The 22,436-nt window shown below is 38.9% G+C and overlaps 1 protein-coding gene across 3 annotated transcripts in view; it reads right to left on the bottom strand.

Annotated features, from left to right (window-relative positions):
- The window catches only part of NCK2 (NCK adaptor protein 2), an 88,615-nt gene that overhangs the window by 12,036 nt on the left and 54,143 nt on the right, over positions 1 to 22,436 (bottom strand). For all 3 annotated transcript variants that reach the window (XM_049834222.1, XM_049834223.1, XM_049834224.1), the window contains 2 exons: positions 21,221 to 21,462; positions 10 to 731 (listed from right to left, as the gene is read on the bottom strand). In XM_049834222.1, coding sequence (XP_049690179.1) covers positions 10 to 731; positions 21,221 to 21,446 — 948 coding nt within the window. In that variant the 5' untranslated portion in view covers positions 21,447 to 21,462. The remainder of the gene's footprint in view (positions 1 to 9; positions 732 to 21,220; positions 21,463 to 22,436) is intronic.

Consider the following 22,436-nt stretch of genomic DNA (forward strand, 5'->3'; position numbering starts at 1 on the left):
ACCACTTACCGAAGATTCACTATCTCTAACAAGGAAGTCTCCTTCCACTCCCCTTTCGTTCAGGGCACATTCTGCTTGGTGTCGGGTAACATTCCCGTAATACCACTCTCTTCCAGCAAACCGTCCGGTGGAAGATGGTCCCGTGTAGCTTATCTGAGGCGGATGGGAAGTGTTAATGGTAGGACCATCGCTAATGATTACTACATAGTTTTTAGGAACAAGACCAATTTGCCCTCTGGAATTTTTACATTTCCACCATTCTGGGTCGTTTTCTGGCTTTTCAATGACTTCCATCGTTTCCCCTTTTTCAAAATTGAGCTCTTCTTCTGTGACGGAGCTGAACGGATACAGTGTCTGAACAACGTGGAGTACTTTGGTGCCCTGGCCGTTACTCATGGAAGCGCCTTTCCTTAAGCTGAGAAAGCTGGGTGAATCTGCAGTTGCCTCCTCAACCTCCTCTACCACATAGTTCGAAGGAAACCAGCCAATCTGTCCATTGTAGCTACCTCTCCACCAGCCGTCGCTGCACTTCTCCATGACAATCACTCGGGATCCTTTAACGAGGGACAGTTCATCCTCCCTCTCCGCGACATAGGCAAATTTCACGTAGGCTGGAATGTTAAGATCATAAATCCGGTCGGCGCTGCTGCCGTTGGATGGGTATTCTGCGTCCGTGCTAGGAGTGGGTGAGGCGTCTCTCGCGCTCGTCTTTCTCTTGGTTTTTCCCAAACCTGTTAAAGAGAGAAACGTAAAGTGGTCATTGGGAATGCTTGTCCCCAGACTGCCAACACTGGATTTGGTGGCATGCTCCTCCATCACTTTAACAACACTGCTAAACGGAGATCTCTTCTGTGACACCGCATAGTCGGGAAACGGTAACGCCTTTAAGAGATTATCTTTAACATCCAGCTGATGCAGCATCAGGTAAGGGGCAATGTGCATTATAATGGCTCTCTTCCCTTCCAGAAGTACCACAGTTTTAGCACACTTAAAACCAGTGGTTTCTTCACTAGGAGAACAGCTAATCACTGGAACGGTTGCACAGCTTGCTGTTCTGTCTCTTAAAAATCCAGCCAAATGATCATGCCTTTTAATTTTAGTGATGACTTTAATTTGGCTCAAGCAAAAGATGAAAGAAAATCTACAAAAATAAATAGCACAGCAACAGAAGCTTAAGTTTCACTGCAGATTACATTTTGCTCCCTTCATTCTTCAGTCAGTCCCCAGGCAGCTACAGCTACAACTCCTTCCAACTGCAAGCCCCCTTTTGAAATCCACACCTCTTTCATCTACATTTCATCACATACTATAAAAGCGTAAACCTGACTGGGAGGAAGACCATTTGCATACGTTCCTCTGTAATATGTAAATTCTGATGTACTGTCGTGGCTTTAAGTATAGCATGAAATACAATGTACAGAAGAAACAACAATAACATTAAACACATAACTTTTTTAAAATTTTCTTAATTAGAGGAACCATGCTAATGTCTGTTTAAATACGGCAGAAAAACTGCACAACACGCTTGGTGTACTTTTCAAACCTTCACAGCAAGGACTGCTGAAGCTTATATATGAACAGAAAGATAAAGTGAACAAGTAGCCCTCTCTTGTGAAATTCACTTACAAAAGTTCTGAAAAGAAAACAAAAGATGAAGTCTCAGTTTAGCACAAACCAAGCAACATCCAAAATGTCATGCAGGGGACAGAAAGCAAAAACCAACACAGAAACAGGAGCTTTTGTACTTTTCTCCATGTTCCTAGAGCCTTGCTGGCAGGCGAGAGATTCGCTTGAGACACAATGAGTACACACTGATTATGGCAGACTGAATGAAAAAAAAAAATAGGACTTTGCTTTTGTTTCTTCCAATAACCTGATAGAAGAAGATGCATGCTATTTAATTTCTAACAATTCAGGACTATTTAATCTGACTGCTCCACTGCTGAAAAGTGTGTTCATTTTTTAATACATATATACATGAATAGGTACATCCACACACAATTACTATCTTCAGCAAAGTTGTTTGTTCAGTGCAAAACTACCTGTTTTATTTCACAGGGTTAGCTGTACAGCACAAAGAGCACACACATGACCACGCAGGGATTGCTAACTAGAAGGGTTAAATACATTAATTAATACATGTTTAAGGTCTCAGAAGACAGCAGAAAATTCCAATCATCCTAAAGTGTTTCCTGACCTTCCCCAGCAGCTCCTTGCTTCCTGCTGGAGCCTGCTTACATCCTAATGTCATTCTAACCACATCATTTCAGCCGACAGCCAGCGGCTGCACTCTCAGGCAAAAAGAGGGAGAGCAGCTTATTGTACTAGGGGAGACAATCGCAGGAAAAGAACGTCCAAGCAAGTGCTAATCAGAAGCTGGCCAGGCTCTGGTCTCTGCCAAGACTGGAAATTTTCATCAGTTTAGAGATCGTTTGCAACCAAAAGACAAGGATCTATCAGAACTTAGGAGTATTAAATTAGGGTGACAGAAACAAGGACAACTTAAGGGTTGCTCTGTTAGGAAAGGGGGGAAATTACTTGTATAAATTCATGGAAAACAAGCAATTTTATTTCAATAGATTCACTCTACATAAAGCCCTACACTGAGATTGAACCTTCCAGATTAAAAGCTTAGGTTTTGATGTGCTTTGTAATGGAGATCTGCAGCACCACTTCTTGGAATTACAGCAGCAGAACTAATAAAATAAAAAAACCCAGCAGATGATGAAGTAGCTAGCCAGGAGAAAACTAGTTGAAAATCAAAGCACAGAGATAACTGTGAGCTATGGGGATGTAGAGTGATAAGAGAATGCCATAAACTGAAATATCTAGAGAAGAAATTGTTGACAAACAGGTGAAAAAAAATTTCTGAATTCCAATAAAGGTGTCTAAACATTTAGCAAAAGGTTATCATCCAAGCAGTCTTTCACTTGGAGTTTCAGAAGTTGCATCTTTTTCCACAAACTTTCCAATGCCGTGTCTGACATTTTAAATGTTCCTTTCTATCCTCCCCATTCAACACAAACCATAACAACACAGAAAAAAAACCCCAAACAACAGAAACTTCACTTTTTTTTCTTTATCAATAAAGGCAGTCAGAGCTCTTCAGTTTAAGCTTAACATTTAATGTAACCAAACTTTTTAAGGCCGATAGCATGGTAATGATTGGCCTTTTGCACTACCAGCAACATGCACCAAAGGCTCTGTTTCCAGCTGGTTTGAGCAAGGTAACTGACTATGCAGAGACCCAGCTGCAGCCAAGCACGGCAAAGGGCACGCACAACATTATCCAACACTCATTTTTTCTGTGAGGCTACAACATTCATAACTGCGTCTATGACAGAAGAGGAAACAAGTTGTTCCGTGAGCAGAACGAAGGAAATCTGTTCCTGTTTTTCTCCTTACACCTCCTGCTGCACTATTCCTCCTCTGCCTCCCCCATCTCCTGCAGGATCCACAATAAACCCCCTTACCATCTGACTGCTTTTGCATCCCCCCCATCCTTCTCGTACCTCCAGCTCCCCAGTGCGATCTCCAAACTGCCCTCAAAGTATACTCCGTGTCCCCTGGTGTTACCCTCCCTACCTTTGTTGGGCTGGCCAGCCAAGCACCGTGCCCAGCGTCCCGCTGTCCTTCAGGCCCGCTTGGACCGAGCAAAGAGCTGGAATTGCTCTGGCTTCTCCTCCAGCGAGGGACACCAACAATGACCCTCCCAGGCACCAAGTCGGAGAAAAGTAGTTAGCTTATCTCTGCCAGTCTGTCAAGTTTGCTTAAAATTGGCTGAGTTATCAAGGGTGGACAGATGGACGGACGATGACAGCTGACTGTGACAGCATGACTACTGCAAGCTTCATTTCCTTAGGAAACAAGTCTAAAAATATAATTTAGTAGGGTGGCTGGTCATAGCTAAGCAAGAATAAACTTAGCACGATTATGAACTTCGTATGCATCTATGACAAAATCAGAACTCCATTGAAAAAAAAGTACAATCTACATGAGTCATCTCTGGAAGAGTAAATGCTGCCATAACTCGCTACTAACAGAAATGTTCGCTTACTACGATTTGCAAGGGTATCCCTATTCTTATGTCCAAATGGAATGAGGCCCATGTAATGAAATTCATGGAAAACATTCAAGCACTTTGGGAGTCACATTTGGGAGAGTCAAATATACTTGTAATGGCAGTCATTATTTTGGCATTTTTATTGTCTTTGTTTTAAGGAAAACTTATCTACTAGTGAGATACAACTGTATTTTCCCATTCTGACTCATTGGTTACAGTTCACGTGAAGCCGTAATCCTTTGTAATACAACTAAAATCTAAAGCAATGGATCAGCTTTCAAGTGAGGGGAAAACAGTGGGAGCAAATGCACTGCAAAGCAGCAGAAAGCCTGGTTTACGGGATGGCATCTCATTGGAAATAACACTGTTCACAATCTACAGCTGACCCACACTAAGCCAACTCATTTTCATTTTTACAAACAAGTCGCCAAGTGAGGTGAGTAGGTTTAATTTTTAGGTGGATATATTGCTGAGATTAAAAAAACAACTGGCTAGCATCATTTCCAGAAAAGGGATCCACTGCAAATCCTCCTTCTCTCTGCAGTGAAAGAAATCCTCCGGCCCCAAGATTAGTCCTAGGGAGACTCAGAAATGTGCGTTATTTCATGCCCTCTTCCTCTCCTCGCTCAGTTGCGGCTCTAAAGAATAGCTTGTTTTGCGAGCAGCAGGCTGAAGGAAGACCAGTTTCCTATGAATTTGCTTCCTGTCTCTTAAGTCCCCATTGTGCAAACCCCAACTTTACACCCTTTCGTTACCAGCTTGTCCCTGTGACGGCCTTCCCGTTGTACCCACAGCTCCTCCAGCTCGTACCTCCAATGCCCTCTCCCTGCAGCACTTCCAGCCTTCCCACCTCGCATTCCTTAAGCTCCCCCAGGAAACACCGAAGTGGTGGAATTTCCTTCTGGTCACTCCCTTTTGGCCCGACACCGTGATAATGCCAGTTCCCCTACCTCTACCTAGGTCTTCTGCCATGCTGGCTACGCTCCTGGCCCAAAGCTCGGCCGCCCATCAGACGGCACGGACGCCCCGACTGCTCAGCCTTCTCCTGCTAAAACCAATTTCTCTTCCTTCAGCGAAGGCACTGAAACAAGGCTGTGTAGCCACGATCTTTATGAAAATTGGTGCTTAGGAGAAACAAGTTTAATTAAAACTTTATCTTGATACATACTTTATCAAATACATAGATAATACCTGTATAAAAAGGGATTTTGCCGCCACTAAATTCATATTCCATTTGCTAATTACGGTTCGTATTACATACTACCTTTACTAGAAAAGGCCCATCTACAAAACAGGTTATCTTCCTAATTTTAGGAAGACTTATTTGATGAGTCTTTCCATGCTCCTGCAAGCTGGTGTCCTTGCCTGAAACCGATGAGTGACCACATTTGTATTTTAACTGCTTTTGCTCATCCCCAGAGGTGAAAGAAGATTCACTGACATGGCTGTATAATGCATCTCCGCAGGCTTATCCGTACTCATATTTATTTTATTAAGTTCTATTTAAGAATAACATGCACTAAACACTGAAGATATTTGCAGTCAAATTGTCTAGCATCTCCCTCCCAAAACTGCTCCCTAAATTTATGACATCTTGTATGTCGCTTAACTTTAAATAGACTAAAACCAGCTGCATTTCTTTTCCAAAGGATTTTTAAGTTTGATACCTCAGATTACTGATTTTTCCATTCTCCCATTTTCTGTATATAAAAAAGGTCAGTCAATACCCAAAGCCAATTTCTGAAAAATCATTGGCAAGTGAAACTAGTGTCATCTGAATTCTCCCAACCTACCTTTTCTAAAACCTTTTCCGATTTTAATACATAAATCATGAGCAAAAATATTTTCTGTAGCTTACTTGTACATCAAATCACATTCACAGGACAAAAAAAAGGCCTTTCAGGAAAAAGGTGCAATACAAGAAAACTGTATTGTTTTGAGAAATCATAAAGGCAACACTAAACAATTTTGAAAACAGAATTCTTCAATCCAGAACTCAACGAAAGAGACCATGCCACTAAATATGCCAGACACAACTGCTTAAGAAGCCTCCAACAACTTCTTATTAAAATACAGAGAGCAATTAAGGAAGAACAACTCCCCCCAAAGTAAGTGGCCTTTAAACTACAAAAAACACTGCAAAAACAACAACATAATTGCCACAATACAACTGACTTCTTGGAAACTACTAAATTTCTACTAAATGGTATCCTTCGAATATCCTCTATCACTTTTGAAGCAGCTAGTTTTAAGTCTAAATATACAGCTGGAAGTATAATAACAAATGCTACCGAGTAATACCGTTACCTTCCCTCTCCCTGCGGCAATTAGAAAAATCAACTTTTAATATATTTTCTTTTATTGCTATATTTACATATTGTAATAGATTCTTTTTCATAACAAGTCAGAACTGATTTTTGTATCATGTATTCAACCTTTCATGTTTGAAATTAGTCTTCCATCAGTTATTATATATTATTACAAAGCTGTAAATCAGCAAAAAGTTACATCAAATATGGTAAGGGTCATCAAATTGATATCTTGAATTAATAATACATCAAATACTGCCAGCTACTTTCTTTCAGTGTATTTACAAATAAAACAAGCTTTTTGTCAATTAAAAGATTAAATTATTTGACCTAGTCAAAACACAGGAACTGATACTAAAGCTGAATTAAAAGCACGCTGATGTACAGCCAAAACCAAAGGTGGGTAAAAATTGATATATTTAATTTTTCTCTCTCTAAACTAAATTTTCTAGTGAAAATTTAGGATCCCTGCCTTCCCACCTCGTGGCTGCCCACCAGCCCCAAAGTTGCCCAAACCAGCCATGCTTTCCCCAAAGAGACTTGCTCTGCAGTCATGTTAGCACCCCCCCCACACCCCCCCCAAAAAAACCAACCAAACAACAACAACAAAAAAACGACCCACGATCCACGGTTCTGTCAAAAGCTGCCTAACCGAACACAGCACCGGGCTGATTTCGATGGGTCCGCAGGAGTGCCGTGGTGGTGGGGTTGTGGTTTGCGGGGCTGAGCACCCCCTTCCTTGCACACCAGAACACCCTCACCCGGCTTCCCAGTTTGCAATGCCTTCCAGCACGACGCTCAACTGCAGCGCTTGACTTTGCAGCTACTCCGTATCAAAGTGACTAATACATCAACCTAAAGGTATTGGAAAGAGGAGGAAAGGGAGAAAATTCCGGGAGACGGTTCCTTCAGTTTCTACCTTAAATCTCATCCATGCTGCCACAACTCTCACGCAAACTGTCAAAGCACAGGTTTTAAACATAACATGAATGAGTATTTGAAAAATTATTTAGGGGAAAGAATGATTAGAAAAGATCTTTCATTGGCATTACAAATTACCCAGTAGCTGAAATTTCTTTACGTTACTGGTCATGCTTCTCTGAATTAAAAAAAACTCAAAAAACAAACCAACCAAATCAACAACAGAGCAGTTACTTGTAAAATTTTTCATACAAATTTTAATGCATCTCAATTTGTGTACCCTCCTCCTAGAGTAAAATGCTTTAAACAGTACTACTTGCTTTATGGTTAAAAAAAATGATCCTAGAAGCCACCACAAAGAGCATAAGTACAGTACATTTTTTATGAAAATATTTTCATTTTAATCAGATTTTTAAAATAATGTTTTTCTTCTTCAAAAATAAACCCATTATAATTCAATTTGAAACCAGGCACTCCAGAGCTGAAAAATTTAAGACCACTATAATCTATTAAGACAAGTTCCATTAAACAGCTGAAACATTCAAGCAAAACAGGTTTGAGGCTGATAAATTTAAGGAAGTCAAACAAATGAGCTAGGACAACTCCTAGTATAAATACCTAGAGCAAGAGCTTGTTCAAGTACTGAATAGTCATCTCTGAAAGAGTTAGGAAAAAGTATTTTCAAAAGAATTTCTGTTAAGTTTAGTGACTTATATAAAACCCTAAAGAAATCAATTTCAGCTGAGATGGAAATATGTTTTAATTCCCCCAAATATAAAACCAAATTTTACAGAACAGCTCTCCTAGTTCTAAAAATCTTCAGAGACAAGGTAACCAGACATTCTCATTCAATTTACTAATCAAGTGTTTTATGTAAGATGCAGCAGGAACAAGCAAGTTTATTTAGAGGTAACATTTATTTAACATTTTCGCCAATTTATATTTAAGATACTTAAAATAATGATTTTTTCCTGTGCATTTTAATAGAATCACAATTCCATCTGGCTTCACACATATGTAGTTAAAAAAAATGATCCTTCTCTGTTTACCAAATAAATTATTCATCGCCTAATACTAAGGCTCTGAATTACATTGCATATTAATGCATACAGTTAATAAGTATGCAAAGTGTACAGTGTTTTCTTAAAAAAAAAAGTATTAAAAAGGAAGTAATTAACTTTTCAGGAAAATTCTTAAGAAAAAAAACATAAACCAATGTAAATTAAGTAATTCATTCACCCAATACAGAGATAAACACATAACTTCTTGACAGCTGGAATGTCCAGATCAGACATTCATTTAGCTTTATGTTATTTATTATTATTATTATTATAATTTTAAATTAACTTGTCTTTGCTTCTTTATTAAAAAGGAATTCAGCAGACTGAAGTTTCTTCTGTTACACGGAAAGAAACCCCAAACATTCCTGCACATTTTCAGTCTGCAACCTCCCACCCCTTCTCCTCCCCCTCCACCTACGTGTCCAGTTTCCAAGCGAATGTTCAAAGGCCAAGATCCATATGGGATAGTCAGTATTTTAGAAGAAACATCTCCATCAACAGCACTCTTTAAAGGACACTGCTATAAATCCTAGAAATCTTTAACTGCACTTGTGATACAGAAATGAAACCTTACAGCTCTATTAATGGCTTTTTGTATCTTCTTTAAGAAGCTCAATATCAAAAAAAGCCACAGCAGAACAAATCAGAAATTCTGACATTTCAACAACCAGTCTGCTTTACCACTATGTTTTTAAACACAAGAAAAAGTAGTGTCAAAGTTCCCCATACATCAAACACTATTTGGTATGGAGGCTTCCATAAAGAAATCAACTCAACAACTGTATTAAAAACAACTACTGCATTAATTCTTGTAATTTGGACTGTGTTAAACATGCCTATATCTTATCAGGAAAGGTACATTCAAATTCCAGTACTAGATAAGGCGTTTCCTGTACCCAGAGTGTTTTAAAGCAAGAGGTTAAAATGAAAGATGTACTACAGGGACATATGTGGACAGAGTTTTCCAAAGGCATCAAACACACGATCCGAAGGCGTCCATCAACCAACTCATGTATGTTCTTACCCCAGTGGAAAAGTGAAGTTGATGAAGTCTTACTAGGCAAACTCAAAATGGCCTTGGGATTTTAAATCCTCTGTGGAATAGGAAAATGGCTGTCCTAGTCTCAAAGAGAAGGCATACAAAATGAATGGGGTTTCTCAAGATCTATGTCTCAAATTCTGTTTACAAATTTAAATTGAAGACAGCTTGCTTTAAATACACAGTCTTTGCTTTCAAATAGAGATCATTTCCACCTACTTTGTAATCTTCCTACTGATGCTCTCTTGATTTTGTAGGATGCCCTGATAAGAAAAAATAACAAGGACTGCCTATCGTTCTAAGAACAGATCTATACGGTATGGGGAGAAGGTATCCCCCCAGTCCTGTAGGACTTCCAGTGCTTTCTGGTCCCCTGATGTAGAGAAGGAAAGCTATCCCATTTTGCCTCTCCTTCACAAGCACTAACAGAATATTGACAAAGAAACCCCTAGTATGCATGAGGTGCTCCCCACTGTCTACCCCAATACATGCTCCTGTCCCTCAGTAAGTATACAACAGCTTATGGTCCCCCTCCTCCTCCAGCATTTGATGGAAAGATGACTTCTATTTAGCTATCTCACATTTATATTAAGTAAAAGAGGTGCACGGGACAGCTAAGGATACAAATCCAACTTGCTAACATGAACCCACTCAATTTTTTATTTAAAAAAACCAAAAGAAACAAAAAAAACCCAAAACTGCAGGTACATAGTAGACTACCCTGAATGTAAGATGATAACCCCCCAATTTAAAAACTCTTCCAGATAACTGAGAAGGATTTACTCTATTTTGGATACAGGCAATTATAGTATTAACTTTGTCTTTTCACTTCTTGTTTGCTCAAATTTGCTCTCAATTCCGTACATGAAAATGAAAGGCTTAAGAGGTGTTACAAATACAGATTGAAGTTTAGATCATCAAGCCCAAACCTGAACAGATGAATTACAAAGGAGTAATTATACAGCCCCTCAATTCAAAGAAATGCATTAGAAGACTAAAGGACAATCTCTCAGCATCAAAAAGCTCAAGATAGTCCCCGTGCAATGTAACATGGTCAGACAGTCTTTGAGGTTATAGCGTTTTATTCCAGTTGGCTCATACCAACACCAAGCATGATGTAAAGCCTTAGTAATTCTACCACAAGGTCAGAATGACAATGCTATACTATACTAATGTTTTCAAACATTAAATACCATCTTACAACAAAATCCAAGGTGTTTATTACTTTTTTCTTTGGAAACCTCAGAACTCCTTAGAAGCCTGTCATAGATACTGCAGTTTTATTCAGAGCTTCTTTTAGGAAAGGAAAGGAAAGCAAAGTAAATACCACCTTTTCTTTCTTAACTTCCTCTCTGAATTGCAATGCCCATAGCTTCATTCATCAAGGGCTCTCAGGTTATTTGCAACTTCATAGACAACACCAGACCTCCCCATCACTGAAGGAGAAGTAACAGGGGAAAATGGCTTCTTTCACAAAACAGCCCGTCTCCTCTGAGAGAGGGGCCAAAACTCAAAACCCCACAACTCACACGCAAACTAAAAAAAATTATTCTGTAGATTAAAACTCAAGAATGAATTATTAAGTAATATAGTAATAAATTTAGCTCCCATTCTGGAGAACAACTTCCTGAATGAACAATTTAAAAAATATCTTACAGCTTTGTAAATTGGTATAACCCGTGTACAAGAACAACGGCATTTTCACTACATCAAAATACATTTTCTCTTTCTTTTTTCTTTCACTTTCCATTTTCTTTCATTTACAAGGTCCCAAAGACTGCTAAATGAAAGCGATGGCAATGATTGCATATAGTTTAGACATTCTACAGCCAAAGTCCTAGACCAATTTTCTGGTCCAAAATACAGCTACAAATAGTCACCTGGTAGAAATAGCACGCCTGAACGTCCACCTCGCCAACCTGATCACCCATTCACGTTAAGAGCAGTGTCTTACCAAATCAGTTTGCTGTGACCACAAAAACTACTTGTCAGTAAAAAACCATGTTCAGCACTGAAGTGACTCTCCAAGAAAGCCATCTCTGCCACTGGAACCCTCCTCCTGAAAAATAACAGAGGTGGGCATTTTCTCTCATGTAGCAGATTTATGCTGGGAGTCTGCATACACTGCACACATCTTGATTCCTGCTTTATGGACGCACTCCGCATAACATTTCTGAGACTCAGAAGAAGGAAGGAAATCTTCTCTTGTACATTATAAGATAAAGCCCATTTTTTTTGGCGTGAATCCTAATTTAGAAATTTTGTTGGCATAGTATGAAAACATGCCCCAGGATGGCCATCTATTGTTCAGGTCTTCAAAATACCCAAGAAACAGAAAGCAATGGAACCCAAGTGGGACCAAGCAGAGAAAAAGAAACAAATTAATACTCTGAAAGACACTGGAAGATTAAATGTTAAGACAGCCCAAGGCCTCAAAAAAAGAGAGAGCCAGTAATACTGAAAGTATTATTTAGGGATGCATACCGGAGGAAGTACCCAGACCTAAATGAGAAGAATTCCCCTACGATGCTAAGACAGTAGAAAGAGCAGCCACTGTCACTTTAATATAGAAAAATCTCCTGTCCTCTGAGTCACTGGAATTCTTTGGAAAATGATGTCCCCAAGACTACATGGACAGGCTATTGATTTTTGCCGGCCATCTTAGTTTGGTTTTTAGAAGGGTGACCCAGCTATACACACGGAACAAGGTATACGCAAGACCTCAAAATCAGCTACTGTGGACTGCTGCTTCTCTGCTACCACCCTCACGTGCTGGGACGTGAAGCTAACGGAGAGGACAGTACGCAGAGCACGCAGAGACCACGTTTTCTGGAGAACCGTGGTCACCGCATCCCCCCATAAGCACACGTTTACGGGGAGGGTCCAACCCAGGCAGCAGCAGGGTGCAATGCGGTGACCCACGCCGCGGCCCCGGTTCTGGTGCTTCAGACTTTGGTCTTCCCAGGAACCTGCGGGAAGGGAAGACAGAAAGAGACACAATGCAAGAAATCCAGTACAATGCTACTTGGAAAAAAAAATTAAAAAATAATAAAAAAATAGGTACTCTATTTAGTCACTGCCTCAGAAGAAGAGACATCATTAGCAGATCGCTTAAAGGATTTTATTCTATGGAAAAAATGAAACATCAAAAGAGTTGAGGGTTCAGACGCAAACTTTTAACGCTAAGAGAGCAAAAGGCTCTGCCTCCATGGCTGGAACAGGGTGTAGGAAGAGCTACTGGCAATGGGGTGACTCTCTTAATTTAATAGGGAACAATGAAACTACCTTGGGAGCTAATTTTTGGGCTTGCTCTAAGGCCAAACACAATTACACACTGAAACATAACTGGCTCAGAGAGGGGCAAAACCAAGGGTCCTCAAAGGTGAGAGCTGAGGGAAGTAATACCACCAGACACTAGTACATGCAGCCACACTGAGTTAAGGCGATCCTTTTATCTTTTCAGAACATAATTATGACTAAAATAAAGGCTCGTTCTGCAATCTGTACATGTCAAATTGTACCTCCAAGCACACATATACACTGCACGGGGAGGGGGGAGACATAAAACTTCTATTACAACATAAAGAACAAATTTATTCACTCGATGTGGACTAAAACCAGCAAGATTTCTTTATGCCTTCAGCCTTGAAACATTTTACTGCAAGCACTGTATTAGAAAAATCTGCTGAAAGGTAGGACACATCATGGCTTCCATTATATGTTTGTTTCAAACTCCTGAAGCAGCAAGTCCTTTAAATAATCCACCTCAATAAATAATTCACGTAAGACAAACTTTCAGCAGAATATAATACATTCAAGTGTAAACTTAAAAAAAAAGAGCAAACTTCTGCTCCCATCACCAGCCAGCGCTGGAGCTCAGGGGCACCGCAACAAGCTGCAGGTTCTGCTTTCACTGCTGCTTTTGGCTTTTCACCTCGGATCAGATAAAGGGCCCGATGCATGCATCCGGCAGAGAAAGTCTTTTATCAAGCAGTAAAAGAAGCATTACTCCGTACCTTGAGTTCTCCAGAACATTTACCAATTTTCTTTGCTTTCAAGTCTTTTTGCTGCAGGTAACAAAAAAGCATGAAGTTTGTGTTTTATTTTGTTTTGGGGTTTGGTGGGGTGGGTGGTTTTGGTTTTTTTCATTAGTCTGTTCTGCAATTTCAGATTTTTTTTACTTCTTAAGCACACGTTCCTTTAGAAATTGTAACACGGTATTTTTTAGAATGTCTGATTTTAGTTGCACAAAGCGGAGACTTCAGTTCCTTTAATGCTACTTTCACTGGACATAGTTGATATGCATAAAGTTATTTAGATTTTTACAGGCATACAATAGGTCCATAACCATAAATTTGTGAGTTTGTTTTGCATTCTGGATAACTATTTTAACAGCCATAATAGTAACATTACTTCAAAATTCATATATTCTTCTGCCATTATGTATATATCAAATTGATAGTGAGATAGCAGACCCTACCGCGTCAGCAATATCTTCTTGTATCATTTTCCATATGCAGAGCTACTGCTATTGAATATGCCTCTAGATCTTCAAAGACTGTCAATGAACTGAAAATAGCCGCTTAAGCTAACTCTAGGTTATTATGATGATCACCAGGCAGATATATTTCCAGAAAGTAGCAAAGCATTTGAATTCCTTATTATACAAATCATCTGCTACCACTCCCGTGGTATTAGCACCGCCAGCTCCTAAGTCCACATGCTCTAATGGGAATGGAAGACATCTCTTCCCTGTGTTTTGAAATCATTGTGAGCATCTCCCATTTCTCCTTCCTCAGCATCTATTGACAGGAATCCATGCAACTGGACTGATCTATCATTACTGTGAAGATGAAAGAAATGCAATTGTTCCAGCCTTTTTTTTTTTTTTTTTTTTAAACCACCAAAGACACCACACCTAAACAGAGCTCCCATCAGCTTCTCTCACTACCCCAAAACCACGTTCCTCAGTTTCACCACTGGTGAAGAGTCACCGCTGTTGCCATGCTGTCCCACAAACAAACATGCTTACTTTGAGCAATGCAACCAAAACAGGAGGATGCAATGCAGCAGGGAAAGTGCTTTTGCTGAACAAATTCAACCATAGCATAAGCTATTTTAACACAGAGATTCTAGGCAACTGAACAAGAATTTGTGCTTCATGTAAAAACTTGAACTACTTCCTCTCTGTAAAGATGAACTTAAATTCCTGTATATCTACTGATTAAAAGTGCCAGTACAGACAGCTTAGCCGCATCCAGTCCTCCAAGAGACACGACAGACGTGTCACTACTGTCATGCCCACATTTTCTGACAAGCTAGAAAGCTTCAAAGCAACATAAAGTGACACAGGAAAAATACTTTTTTTGTGTTGAATTCCTATCAAGGGGATTTTACTGCTAATGTCAACTGGAGATATTTGGCTAAATGAAAGACTTTGTATCATTCCTTCTTAGAAATCTTTACATATGATAAATAATTTGACAAGTAGCTACATACTGTAGAAAGTTCTGAAAGTTGGTTGGTTATTTTTTTATTTATTTTTTTTTTTACATCAAATTAATTGTCTTCTTTTGAGTGAAAAACTAGCATTTCTTACAGGTCTGTGACAAGGAAGTCCAACAACATTGGGAACTCCAAGTTCTAGAGAGATTAAAATAACTTCTGTTTGTCTTACAAGGCAGCTCTGTTTTTATTAACATGAGCTCTACAAAGCTTAAGAGGCTGTGCGATACAACAGTGTATTTATTATACAATGATACCATATTTATTCTTATTTCCACCATTCTTTCATCCTGTAGTAAATTTTACACCCACATGGTGTCCAGAAAATACTAAAATGGAAACCAACTAATTAAGAACTAATAGAAAAATTTTCAAACTAGTACTTGGTCATATTACCAATTTAATGTGTTTTCTGTGATTTTGAAGCTAATATGGCTAAGGCAGTTTGCTGATAAACACAAATTGATCATGCAAAGATTACGAAAGACTTTATTTATAGCTACGACTGTGCCAGAAAGACTGTGTATGCTTCTCATGATTACGCTTTTAAAAAACTAGTGCTGAAGAAGTGGAAAAAGTTCAGTTAAAACCCACAACAAAGTCATATAAGTAACTTTCACCAGTGAAAGACTCGAGTACTGAAATTTGATTACCAAAGACAAGATTTAGAAGCGATTTGATGAATGTCAAAATACCACCTTGTACAATTAACTAGACATACCAAGTCAGAAATACCGAAACTGGGCCACTAAGATAGTTTTAAAAAGAAAAAATCCTCAAAACCAAAATAAAAAATAAAGACCACTAACCCACACACCAGAAGTTAAAGATTGATCACTTATTTGGAGAATGAGATTTCATGACCATGTTATGCAGAACTATGATGGTTAATAGTATATATTTGAGTTATTTCGATCTAAAAAAGAAGTACACCAAACCTCTCAACCAACAGTGTTTTCCAATGCTAAAGAAAACATTGCATTAAAAAATGATCTATTCCACATTTCTGCTTGTTACTAAGCAGTGACTGACTAATGAAAAAGAGAGCTAACTTCCCCAGCAATTTCCAGAAAGGCATGGTGAAAGTGGTATTAAGTAGCTCTCAAATAGGAAAATGTGAAGTTATAAATGTGGACCCCCCCCCCCCCAAAACCAAACCAAAAACAACAAAACCCCAAACCTTTTCATATAAATAAATAAAAATAACCAGGGGAGAAGGGGAGAGGTGTAAAACTGTCGATTTCTGGAAGCGACAATAAATACAGCACTCAGGAAACTGCTGCACAGATCTACAAATTGACCCAGGTAGACACGGTGGAGGCTGACAAACACAGGAAATACTCCTGGACGCTCACAACACTTCTGAAATAACATACTAGCAACAGTGATGCAAGTAAGGACTCGTTTCTGTACTTACACCTCACTTGGCAGTTCTTTCTTTCCACGTGAAGAGCTGGCACACTGAGTGATTTAAAACTAAAAAGTTACTGAAATGTTTTGCCAACTTACAGATGCTTAATAAAGAAGTCATTTGAAGAGTCCCTCGTGCAACTTAAAGATCTCTGTGAAATGTTATCAAGATTTCTGTTATTTGCCATCATTGCCAACACTCATCTCTAGTGTTTCGATTGTTCCTACGCGTTTTGCAAATCTATCTCCTGTATTCTTGGTGTCCAATCTCTCTTTCAATACCTTTTAATAAACCTTCTTTCTTTTGCTGGGCATCCGTTCAAAAACCCACACTGAGTGGAAATGTCTTCAAGGTTTCTTAGGGGTTGTTCGGACACCTTTAAGGAATCCCCATTTATGCAGTGCTGGTTGTGAAGCAAAAGCAGCAATGTTCAGAAAATCGTGGATTCCCATGAAAATGGCACCCTGCTGCTGGATCACATGCATCAGTCACCCGTGGCACGTTGCTGCCTGGGGATTTGTGCTGCTGCCAGGAAAATGACTTGCAAAGGGATGGAAAAAATGCAGAAGTTTTATTTTGCTTACACAAACAACTGATTTCATAATTATTTTTACTTCCTTCAGATAAGGTTTATGTTCAGCGTGACAGAGATGAGCCAGCCAGCATAGATCATCTTTGCTGCAGAAGAGGAAACCCATGGAGCCGTGCTCAGAGGCAGCTCTGGGGGTGGTGCTGGCAAACACCCGCTTCATCCAAATGGGTACGGGAATTCCTTCCCACCCCCGGTGCATGGGAAGAATTGCATTACAGAAAATTACGGTTTGGAAGATGCATGCTGGAGGTCTGTTGCTCAGTAAGGCTTAATCGAAATGCATAAAAAATACCCTCCCCACAAAAGAAATACTGTACAAGGAAACTATTTTAAACTTCATTATGATGAATGAAGATGAAATTTTAATCACAGGCCTGGAAGCTGGCTTTTGCCTTAAGAATAGTAATAATTACCAGATTTCATTCAATATGAGCAAACAGTAGACAGTAATTTGAAATGGCTAAATTGCCATTAACTTTTTACTCACAGTATCACTCAGTTAAGACAAAAAAGGGAATGAGAAGATGAATCATTTAAAATACTTAATAGGTGGCCTATATGCCACATTTCCATAATTAAACCCAGGCCATCGTAGCTAAGTATCCATTAGAATTCACTCAAGAAAGAGATTTAAGAACACAGAAGTAGTGTATATCAAACAGAATAAACAGACAGCCATCAACAGAAAAATTACAAGTCTCAAAATGTCTCCAAGTCACTTAAGAAAAACTAAAAGTTCTGGAAAATTTCCCTCCTGACAGGACTAAAAGAAGATACAGTATAACAGAGTAAGCCCTTAGAAGGGGAAAGACAAAGTGAATGGTGCAGAACAGGATATTGTTTTGTAAGACGACACAGGATGATCTGAAAGTATCTCTTCAGAAATTACTGGGGGTCATCTGAGATTTGAGGCGAGCTGTTTTTCAATCCACAAGTAATCAATTTAATGAACATATGCTAAGAATTCAGCGACACATTTCAAAATGTGTTTAAAACACATTTAAAAGAGCTGGCTCTGAACACATTTTATTTGCTGATGTTCTTTTCCAAAAACACTGAAATACAATGGAAATTCTAGGAGCCTTAAGACATTGCTGAAAATGGGCTGAAGTTTTAAACCATCAAGCTGCGTGTTCTAGGTACCCACATGCCCATTAACCTTCCACCAACACCAAGCCAAACAGTAAAGCTGATGGGATTCTATTAATAAAGTATTCAAGGGCTGAGATTCAATTAATGACAGTCAACAGAGTTCCAGGAAAATTAGTTTTCAGCTTCAAACAGGCATGACTTCATTCTCTGATGAGATTAGAAGTTTTCCTGATAAAGGCAACTTTGTAAAAGGTAGTAAACTTTCGTGGTATATTTGGCTTTTTATGAACGGGACACCGATGTATTAACTGGTGTCGTAAACTTTCATTAGAACACAGACTACATGGATTAAGAACTATCTAGATGATGCATCTTCAACAGCCAGCGATGGGGACTATTAATTAAATAGTAATAGCTCTTTATAGGGTCTGCCACAATTTGAACTATGGCTGGCACTCTTCATATTGATTGAATATCTGGAAGTAAGTGTAAATCAACCACCGGTAATTACTGTGGATAAGCGTAAGAGTGGCAGATAGCTATGGGCAATCACACAGACAATACACGACATCATTTGTGCGATAACAATGCTTTCAGATGAAATATGTTTGAACACAAGGAAACCTAATTGATTAAGGTATAGGTAGGGAAAAGTGCATCTCCATGGGAGCAACCGTTTGCTGGAGTACCACAAGTATGAAAGGCGGGTCCAGGTCCATCAGAGGGTCTATCCCTTTCTTTAAAGCCCGTTAGTCTTATCACTGGAAGCAACTTAGAGCCTGCTGTTTTCCTCCTGAGATTTCACAAAACTTACGATTAATTATTGACTGATTATTAAATGACTTTTTTTTTTTTTTAGTTCAGCACCTGATATTTTGATAATAGCTTCAAGATCAAAGTCGGAAACAGATTTGGTTTAAGGACTAATACTCGTGACCGCCATTCCCACCTGTGCTAGCTTAGCGGGTATTTTAATGTGAATTTTCTTGTGATGTTGGGAGAGGCATGTTTGGTGAGACATTAGACATACTTCTTTAAAGAGAACTTAAGAACTTGTTTCACTGGGTGCAGCAAAACTTTCAAAAGCTGTTTCACTAGATCAAACACCAGCCTTGCAATTTGCAAGCCTTTGTTTAAAAAAAAAACCACCCAAGAATTGCATTCCTGATGGCCGCTCAGAACGAAGGATCCTCTAAAGGACACATGCTCTCCTTGTTCTGAATGGGAAATTACTGTACAGCCAGACAAACATGGCTTAAAGACTATATAGTTTAGCTGAGGGGGTGTTAAGAATATCCTGAGCCAATTTGTGGGTTAGGTATGGCTTAGGCAGTTTCTTACTGTCACAGGATGTACGAGCATAAAAGAGCATGAAAGGTGCTTTGTACGCTTAGCACGCACGTGTGGTCACTGCAAAAGAAAAAGCTAAGCTCTGCCACGTGATATTTTCTGCCTCAGCTGTACAAACAACACAGAGAAAACTATTAGAAAAGGTATGGGGGAATCAGTAGATTGTAATAATGGTCCTTCAGAACTTAAAAACCTGTGGACATGTGTGCAAAGGGCTGAGGTTTAGAAGATGGAACACTAGCGAAGGCTCGGCCATGAAACCACCAAGCTTTGCTCTCACACCGTTTCATCGGTCGCCACCACAGTGAAGCGAAGCACCCTGCAGCATGCGGCTTTGTTAAGATCAAGGAGGTAAACACGCATATATGCTAGGACACGTCTCTATTCTTTCACTTAAACACTTTTCTGTTGGATATAAATACAAATGTGTTTGTTCACGTCAAGTAAATACTGTCCACATTTTATACAAACACAATACATTATCACAACAGAAATGCAATCCTTTCATAAAGCAGCTTTTAGGCTACACATATATATATTTTTAAACAACATAAATCCATATAAAAGGAGCTTAAAGTCACAACTGGGATTTTGATTTTAACTAGTTAATTGATGTTGGAGCTTATTCTTTATACAAATCTTTGAAAAGGCATAATCACATTTGCTGGCACTGTAATGAGTATATTCCAAGAGTATCTGTAGAGAGGCCTATGATTTTAAATATTACCATGGTAAATCTTTTGGTAACCTTATTTGCTTGCTACCTGTCCTGTAGTCCCCAATTTCCACATACTTTATGGCAGCTCAGCAGCGGAGGATACAGTAATGAAGAAGTGACCAAGAAGTCTAACCTGTTAGACACAACACTAGCAGAGGACACCTGCAATAAACCTATAAGAGCTACTGCCATTTTAAAGCAAACTTTTTTGCTTCCTAACAAGTCCAATCCCAAATTCTAATTTTTCTGTTGAGGAGTCAGTATTTTCTACAGCAAACTGCAACAGAGTAAGTTTTCCCTATGTAAGACTTCACAGGTAAAAACCAAAACACAAGCAAAAAATAACCTCAAAACACCTCCAGGTGCATATCTGTTTCTGTTTTATTCACTATATCCTAAAATACCACTAGTAGGGGTTTTTTGGACTCTATATGTAAAATGATCACTTATCACTGTTTAGCATTTCCTAGCCATATGCAAAGCCCTTTATTTTTTAGTAATTTAAGCAGTCACTAGAAGTAATTGCAAAAATAAAGAAAAAAAGAATTCGTTTCACCTGACTTCCAAATACATTTCTTCAAAATACACTCAAAATTTTTCAAAGGTATATTATTTTTTATATATTATATACTGTTGTGAAGAATTTATGTGCAAGTATAAAACAGAGTACATATGAAGCAGTTGGAAGCAGAAGGAACATCTCAGACCACAGAAACTTAACCCCTGACATTGCACATAGCCACATCATATAATCCCATTCATAAAGTGGTTTAGCTTTGCTGTGATAGTTATGCTGAACAATAAAGTTTACATCCTATTTCTGAGCAAGAGGACTTGGCATGAGAGGAGAGGATTCAGCATTTGGTATCTCAATGAAAACACAGTTCTTCAGCCACTGAAAACATACAATCTCTGACAAACTGGAACAAAAACAACATCTTATTCTCCTGGATGTGATACGAGAAAACCCGTTACAGATTTTTCAACATGATTCTCCCCCCACACTCTCCCTCCCTCCCCCACCATGTCACCTCAAACTAAGGATTAAGAAAATCCAAACAAGCATGTTAAAAAAAAAAAATATTTATATGAACATTACATTCCCAATCTGAAACCCATCAAGTCTACTAAAGTTCTTCCAAAATACAAAAGGACTTACCCAATGTGTCTTTTAGATTTTTAACCAGAGAACCTTTCTTCAAGCTGTTTTTTCGCTCCACATAATTTGATGGCACGTATCCCGTTTTGTTGGCCGCGTTTCTTACCCTCCACCATGTCTTGGAATCATCTAATAGCCAAAGACGCTCATTTTTCTTGATGTCAAGTTCTTGGTCCTGCTGTGCAGTGTAATCCCACTTTGCAATAACAATAACTTCTTCTGTCATCTTTCATGGAGTCCTTCTGCAACAAAATATTAAAACACGCTCATCAGTACGTTATATCATGTAACTCTTACTCAATTTTTTTCTTTGAGTTCTTCTGAAATAGAAGGGTAGGGAAAAATGAGAAAGCCATACAGAGAAACACCTCACAGATTGGAATGCCTCTTTCAAAAATAAGGGAAGTCATATTGACCTTTCTTGCTTTTTCTGTCACTGAAATATGACAACACCTTGATAGAAAATTCTAGTCATAATGTATTACATTCACTTCCCCTGAATGTATATAAAATATTATTCAGAAATACGTTAACAAAGGCTAATTTATAAAACCCATTTAGTTTTCGTATGTAGCATTATAAAACTATCCCACATCTGGCATTCAAAGTTCTGGTCTGAGAAAAAAAAAAAAAATAGCAGCATTCAAAAAATATTTTTTCCTTCTGCCCTAGTTCCTCATCTTCATACTAAACGCAGAAAACTTAAAAATAATACATTAAACAAAGTTATCCATCTTTTTTTCATAGGAAGTTAAAAATACTTCAAGTAATGTAACTCAGCAGGGAAATTTGCGATCAAGAAGAGGGTACTGTCTTTAGTTAGCCTTTGTTCACAATGTTTTGCACAGGCAGCACAAGACTGCATTTTAGGAGAAGCCTTCGCTCCCATTTTGCTCCCAGGAAGATCCCAGCTCACCGCAGTCCTGTGCTGGGCACAAGACAGCAGGGTGAAGAGCACCCGCTGCGCTTCCCTCGATTGCATTGCTTTTCTTCCCTACCCGAAACTTATCCAGAGTTCTGTTAAGACTGAATAAGTTGACTTTTTTTACTTACCTGTAACAAGAACAATCTTTCCCAAAGCAATTTGTCAGCTGCATAAAGACAGCTGCGTGCCTCCACGTTTTCCTACGCATCCCAGTAATTACCGGGAACAATGTGAGGGAGGACAATAGTGTACAAGGAAGACAAAACTCCCATGCCAGTACCACTGACATTC

This window comes from Accipiter gentilis, chromosome 31 (assembly GCF_929443795.1).
Source record: "Accipiter gentilis chromosome 31, bAccGen1.1, whole genome shotgun sequence".
Taxonomy (NCBI): domain Eukaryota; kingdom Metazoa; phylum Chordata; class Aves; order Accipitriformes; family Accipitridae; genus Astur; species Astur gentilis.